Consider the following 7259-nt stretch of genomic DNA (forward strand, 5'->3'; position numbering starts at 1 on the left):
TGCAGAACCAGAACACGTTGTGTACATGACCAGAACAACTTCTGTACACCACAACAACAGTTCACTAATCACTACAGAGGAAAAATAAACATAGATAACACGAGCTTAAATGAGCATAAAATACAGAACAAGACATGTTGCTTTCAGCTCACACAATCATTTCAGATCAGCACACATGATCATCATATACTCACAATTCAATGTAGCCCTGAATAGTTCGCAACCCAAACGAAAACAGAAGTTGACACAACCTAAATGAAGACAATGGTTCAGACTGCTCATAGCAGTTCACAACCTAAACGAAGACAACGGTTCCTTATAACACGAGTTCACTGCCTAAAAATTAATGGAGTCTCGCTATCTGGCACCACCTCTTCAACCATGCTAGCCTTCCTTCATTCGTGGTAAAGGTAAAGAAGATTTCACGATTTTCAGCCTTTACAAACAATCGGGTAGCCATGAAATGCTCAACGCTTCCCTCTGCTGCCCCACTTTCCACAACCAAACGCATCACCCGCCTGATGGATTCAGCCCTCAATTCCCCCAGCATCACCTTTCGGGCTACTATACTATTGGCCTGCATGGTCTCCAATATTCCCTTCATTATCTTCACCATAGTGTTTTTAACTCTCTTCCTCGCTTTATTCCTCGCACTAGTAGTCCTTGCTCTCTTCCTCGCGCTAGTAGCACATGTACTAGTACTACCACCTCTCTTCAAACTAGTGATACACAAAGGGCGTCCATCACATCCATTATCACATACATCCCCTCTGCCCCCTTCATGATCCGTCCACAGATATATGCTGAAACATGACTTCAAGATCACCTAGACACTCTGGAGGCCCATCCTTTAGCTTCCTCCATTCAGCACGTCTCTGAGAAACAAATAACCATCAGTGCGCCTTTCACTTGATGTCTTTGCTGAAAACAAAAGACCAAAGAGTAGGACAAGTACCCTTGTGTGCTCTTCCCAAAAGCTCTTACTTGCCACCACTGTCCCATTAGCCCGGCCAAGTCCAGTTTGCTTGTTCAGCCACAACCAAACGATATATAGGCCCTTAAGTGCATCCATCGATCCTTGAGCTGAATTTCAGAGTGACGCAGCCCCACCCTCACATAGTAGTTATAAGATATGTTCTTATAGCCCCTAGCACTCATATATCCATTAGGTGCATTCCCAGCTCTTATTTCATCAACACAAAGCTCAAAGAACACCGCATTGCTGTTGCTATTCCAATCAGCCTTGTCGAAAATTAGCTCCTCCTTCAATTATACATGCATTGATACAGTGAGAAAAAGTGGACAATTATCATCAAAATTCATAAGCATTAACCAAAAAAATGTATATGCTGAACTTTGTTAACACTCTTGTCAAAGCACTGTAAACATGTCTCAAGTTCACACAATACCAGAGTGGTCTTATAATTTGGATATTCAACTAATTCAAGTTCACATAGTTGACAAAAAATTATATATGTTGAACTATGTTAAAAGACTCTTGTCAGTGCAACTGACTTCTCATGGTCTGTACCAATGCCAGCCATCATGTCTTATATAAGGAATTGGCAAAGTATGCATCACAAATAAGACAAGTAATCAAGTATGATAGTTGGCAAAACAGAAATGGATCAAATAACTCCAGAAAAGAGTGAAAGACAACATCTAGGAAATTACTGACATGAAAGACCACATACATTAGGCAAATAATTCTAAGAGTGAAAGACCACACCTATTAGGCAATTACTGAAAGAGTGATAGACTACAGCTATTATTAGGCAAATAATTCTAAACTAAAGGGGTGAAACACCACATCTATTATGCAATTACTGAAACAGTGATAACTACCTATTACAAGGCAAACAACATTATTAATTCTAAAAGTGTGATAGACCACATTTATTAGAAAATTACAGACGGGCTGTCATCTCTTCATCAGTTGCTATTCATGCGCAGTGGCAACTGGCAAGAGAAATCAGTGGCAAAATAAGATGGGCAAGAGAAAATTCACACCGATGATGCCTGACGAAGAGGAGCATGGTCACCGTCACCCTCTTCGTCCTCGCCGCCAGCCACAACTCCTGCGCCCCCACGAACGCCACGACGGCCACTACCGGGAGCTGTGGTAACCTTTCTGGTAGACGCTCCTGCAGGCCGAAGAGCGCGGTACAGCCTTGCCGACGTGTGCCAGCAGGAGCGCCGAGCGACCTGGTGCGGGTCGCCGCGGAGCCACAACCCGCGGACGCCTCCAGGGACAAGGGCGGCCTCTGCGTCCCCAACCGCGCCGACCGACGAAGAACGAAGCAGCTGACCAAATGCCGTCCCGTAGTCGAGGTCGGGGGGCAGGCAGTTCAGGTTCAGCCCCTCCAATCCGCCGGGCCCGCGCGGAGGAAGGGCGCCACGCCGGCCGGACGACGTGGCCACCGCGGTGAAGCCGGCGGCGATGGGATTGGAGGCCGAAGAACTGTCCTCGCTGAAGCATTTCATGGAGGTGGAGACCTGATTGTCGCGCGCCGTGTTAGGGACGACCTCCTCGTCGTCGTCCTGCTCCTCGTACGGACTCATGTTGTGGCGGTCGCGGCGGAGGTGGCAGGCTGGCGACGCCTCCGATAGCCCGAGGATGGGCGGATCCAGCGGAGGATGGCGAGGGCTGGAGTGCTATCAGTGCTGGTGTTGCGCGCGTCGGGCGTCTAGCTGGGGAGAAATTTCGAAATTGGGAATTTTAGGGAGTAGAAGGGATGAATAATGAATTCGGGGTACACGAAGATCTAGAGAAGTGGGGATCTAGGGAAGGGTTCCTTCTAGAATTCATCAGACCGTCTCAGCTCTCTGTGGCCCACTCAGGCGTTTGCTGAGCCTCTTTCCCTTGGGCTTCTTCTAGGCGGAGCATCTTGCGCCGGGTCTGTCTTGGGCTGCGATGCAGTTGTAACAATCCTCCATTTTGAGAGCTGGCTTCCCCTCAAAAATAAAAAAAAAGGAAAAAAAAAGAGCTAGCTTACACCAGGCCCGACCGGACGGAAAGAGAACGCATCACATCCAATATATATATATATATATATATATATATATATATATATATATATATATATATATAGAACTACTGCCTTGTAACTAGCTACAAAATAACTTATTCTGTAGCCACTTTGAGTTACGATAATTACTATGTTAATTTACGAGATTATAGTAACTCTTTACTAAGTGATTTACTATAATGTTATGGTAAATATCCCCATATGTTATAGTAACCCAACTATCGTAAATATGTATTGACATTATCGTAAGTTAGTATATAAAATTATCGTAAATGAAAGTAGCTACAGAATAACTTATTTTGTAGCTGGCTATGGACCGACAGGAACGACGATTGTCGCACGATTGTCGCACGAAACGGTGGTTTATATATATATTTATATATATATATATATATATATATATATATATATATATATATATATATATATATATATATATATATATATATATATATATATATATATATATATATATATATATATATATATATATATATATATATATATATATAAACCACCGTTTCGTGCGACAATCGTGCGACAATCGTCGTTCCTGTCGGTCCACTACACCCCCTGCGACCGCGACTTCCCTCCAGCCACCGTGACTTCCCCCGTGCGATCCCTCTCCTCCCCGCGATCCTTCCTTCCCCGCGCGCTCGTTCCTCTCCACGCCGTCAATCACGCACCAGACGCTCCTTCCCCCACGCGATCCTTCCTTCCCCCGCGTGATCGTGCGATCCATCTCCTCCCTGCAATCCTTCCTTCCCCGTGCGCTCCTTCCTCTCCAGCGCCGCCCGTGCTAACATTGACCACCCGGCGTTTTTCCACCCGGCCGGCGAGAGGCGTACGACGCTGCCCAGGTCTTTGTCGGGCACTTCGCCGGCGACGTGCACCCACCAGGTATGCCCAGCCCACCCCATCCATTCCCTTCCTGCTGTGCGAAAACTGAGAACCCAAACCCTAATGCAAGCAATTTGCGTTTAGATCCCATCTAATTACAACTGTAGACATGTATTATGCCTATTAACTCCTATGTTAAGTTCAACCCTGCTTGTGATTGATCAAATTACAAGTGTATACATGTATTATGTTGTTCTGACGGAAAAGAAATCTGTTTTGGTCCTATGGATGATCCACCCCATGGGGTTTCTCTTAATCATTCTGAAGACGAAAATGTATTGTCGTCGTTATCATGTATTGAAGCCATTATGTATTTTATATTTTACTTTTTTTACTACTTTTAATCGTCTCTAAATTTTCACTGCTACTTTATGTTGTTCGGTTTGTATGCTTATAAATCAAGGAATTCAAGGGCCCGAGGGAACAGTATATGCTATGGGAGTTTTCATTCTGAAGATACAAATTCATGAAAGGTGCATTTTTTTATAGATATCAAAACCAAACCTCTATGCCTCACTGAAAAATGAGAAGAGAAGCTCATCTTTATCACCCTATAATATTTTTCTGATATTCATATTTTTTCGCAGACACAGGTATCCTTCTGAACCACCCAATGTGACTTTTGTTACTTCCATTTATCATCCCAATATTGACAATGGAGGGCGCATTTGCCTTGTTATTCTGAATTTACCCCCAAAGGGAATCGATAGGAATTGCCCACATGCTCAATGGTAGCTTAGAAATCTCATAAATTCATATCCAGTCTAGATATTTTTAGAAACTCTTATTTGTAATCACAGCAGTCTTTGTCATTGATGATGATATTATTGCATAGGGAGCCTGGCAACCATCACTCAAGGTAATTCAGGATTGTGGTAGTGATCAATATTGCTATTGTTTTGACAAGTATTAGCTTGCTGCTAAGTGATCCACACCCAGATGATGGGTTGATGGCTCAAATAGTAAGAACATTTCAGTACAGTTGCAGTGTGATAGTGGTATACTGATACATAATGCACTTGAGCTCATCATCCTGCTATGTTTCTTTTTTCTGAGACAGAGTCGAGAATACAAATACAACAGACAAGTTTTAGACATAAATGCTCGGTTATGGACAGAGAAGTATGTTTCATTTCTTGTTAAGGCCCCGATAAGAGCAATGAGAAATCAAGGGTCTTGATTCTCTGCTCTCCATCTAATCCATCAGGGTCAGTATATCCAAAGTACTTGCTTAAGAAAATAGCTGATGTAGTCAAGAAGCATCCTAGGCTTCTGGTAATTTCTTTGGTTTATATTGAACTTTTAATCAACCTGTTAAATTTCACTGAACATCATAAAATGTCATTTTTTAAATTTTTGCAGGTTCTATCCGATGAAATTTATGAGCATACTATCTACCAGCTTGCAAAACACACAAGTTTTGCTTCACTACCTGGAATGAGGGAAAGAACATTAACTAGAAATGGTTTTTCTAAGGATCTGTTTGCTGTTTACATTACTACCCCTCTCCAGAAATGCGTGTGCGCTTTATTAGCTTTATTTATTGCCCCTATCGTAAACATTATAATGTACCTTTTCAGAACTACACACCTAACTTATTCCGAAACCAGAACTTGGCCATTAGGTAATGTAACCAAGTACTGAAATATTTGATGATGGAACTTTTACAGGCTTTTGCTATGACGGGTTGGCACTTTGGTTGAGAAGTGAAGTATATTTGAAAAAAACTTGTTAATCTGATCAGGCTTGCACTAATATAAGATTTGTTGAGAGCCAGTGTCAAGTCTAATCACTACGGGATACTGTGTATTTACCGAGTGTGAGTAACACTCGACAAATAGTGATACACACTCGGCAAACTCTTTACCGAGTGTCACACTCGGTAAAGTGGACTCGGCAAACAACGACTCGGTGAAGTTATTTTATCGAGTGTCTAATATCGGTGCACTCGAAACAGAGATTTACCGAGTGCTGCAACGACACTCGGTAAACAATTATGACTTGACGGTCGTTAGCCTCCAAACTGACCGTTAACGGCGACTTTTACCGAGTGTCACCAGCAGCACTCGGTAAATAAATTAGCATTTCGTGATTAAAACAATTCCGCAAATAAATTTTTTGAATAATGTTTACCGAGTGTAGCTCCTAACACTCGGTAAAAGAATAACCAATTTCGTGATTAAAACAATTCCGCAAATAAACTTCGGGAAATAATGTTTACCGAGTGTTCACACTCGGTAAAAAGTAGTCAAATTTTACCGAGTGGCGATGTGGCACTCGGTAAAAAATGGCACACTCGGCAAAATTCACAGAATCAGAATCAATTTGGTTCTGTTCTCTGTTTTACCGAGTGCTGCACTCGGTAAAACTGACAGAAACTCTGTTTTACCGAGTGCTGCACTCGGTAAAATATGTCCACAGAATTTTTTTTTGTTTGTTTCAGTGCATATCCAGTCACAATAAGCAACAAAATCACAGAAAATTATAATAACATGACAGATAGGCAATATATATCACATATATGTCCACAAATGTCACATCCACTCACAATAACCAACATATGTCGACAAGCACCATGCAAAGTCCACAAACACCATCAACATGTGTCCAAAGTCCACAAAGTTCAACCAAGTCCACAGTTCAACATACAAACCCATCAAACAAGGTCGGATGGCCTGTCACGTGGTCGGAGGCCTGCGGAGAAACGAAGTCAAGTCTAGGTCTTGATCACCCTGCATATCGTTGTTCGATCCAGCTGTAGAAGGTCCCTAGAATGAGATTGCACATGTGAGTTATCTGGATCAAAGCAAATTCTAAGGTCTAAGCTATGGTAGATCAAACTAAGGTATAAGTCGAAGGTATATGACACGAAAGTGAAGAGTGCATCTAAGTGACTCACAGGAGTGCCGTCGCGCGGAGGTGGAGGCACCAACGGTATCATCGGCGGTGGAGGCTGGCCCATGCTCTGAGAAAAACGGGCCATGTACTCGTACCAGTCCTTGTGCGCCTGCTGGAAGGCCTCAAGCTGGGCCTGCACTCGCGCCCTCTCCTGTGCCAACTCGGCCTGGTGCGACAGCTCGAGGGCCTGAAGCTGGCTCTGTGAGGCCTGCTGTGACTCCTGCAGGGCTTCAATCTGGGCCTACAATTATTTATCACATAGTTAGAATGCAAATAAAGAACGAGTAGAAAATGAATGGACAACGAATGCAACAGAACTAACCTGGAGTGCTACCACCTAGGGCTGTGAGCGTGGGCATATGGCCGGACTCGAACTCGTGCTCCAGGCTCTAATCTGGGCGAGTGTCTGAGTGTTGGCCATGTCTATGGTGC

At 43.3% G+C, this 7259-nt stretch overlaps 1 protein-coding gene and 1 long non-coding RNA gene across 5 annotated transcripts; one reads left to right on the plus strand and one right to left on the minus strand.

The window, feature by feature from the left end:
• On the minus strand, positions 1-2735 carry LOC136506548 (uncharacterized). 2 transcript variants are annotated; one of them, XR_010771658.1, is made up of 3 exons: positions 2011-2735; positions 956-1263; positions 1-875 (listed from the first exon to the last, which is right to left on the minus strand). XR_010771658.1 is itself a non-coding variant. In XM_066501464.1 (2 exons), exons 1-2 carry the CDS (start codon positions 2560-2562, stop codon positions 1030-1032), a joined length of 786 nt encoding a protein of 261 aa, XP_066357561.1. In that variant the 5' UTR covers positions 2563-2735; the 3' UTR covers positions 1-1029. The 2 variants fall into 2 exon arrangements, 1 of the variants encoding a protein (XP_066357561.1); XM_066501464.1 differs by having other exon boundaries at positions 1-1263.
• A 913-nt stretch (positions 2736-3648) lies between these two features.
• LOC136506554 (uncharacterized) lies at positions 3649-5632 on the plus strand. 3 transcript variants are annotated; one of them, XR_010771663.1, is made up of 3 exons: positions 3649-3929; positions 4333-5204; positions 5292-5632. It is a non-coding gene; the product is annotated as an uncharacterized lncRNA (long non-coding RNA). The 3 variants fall into 3 exon arrangements; XR_010771664.1 differs by having other exon boundaries at positions 4333-4891; positions 4990-5632; XR_010771661.1 differs by having other exon boundaries at positions 4333-4402; positions 4517-5632.
• Positions 5633-7259: the final 1627 nt, after the last annotated feature.

Source organism: Miscanthus floridulus, chromosome 1 (genome assembly GCF_019320115.1).
Source record: "Miscanthus floridulus cultivar M001 chromosome 1, ASM1932011v1, whole genome shotgun sequence".
NCBI classification, from domain to species: Eukaryota; Viridiplantae; Streptophyta; class Magnoliopsida; order Poales; family Poaceae; genus Miscanthus; species Miscanthus floridulus.

Bases quoted from the DNA above. Each gene is read 5' to 3' on its own strand.
- LOC136506548 (XM_066501464.1), bottom strand. From the start codon at position 2,562: ATGAGTCCGTACGAGGAGCAGGACGACGACGAGGAGGTCGTCCCTAAC. The intron at 1,264-2,010 runs GTGTGAATTTTC...GTATAATTGAAG, and splicing joins CTCTTCGTCAGGCATCATCG to GAGGAGCTAATTTTCGACAA.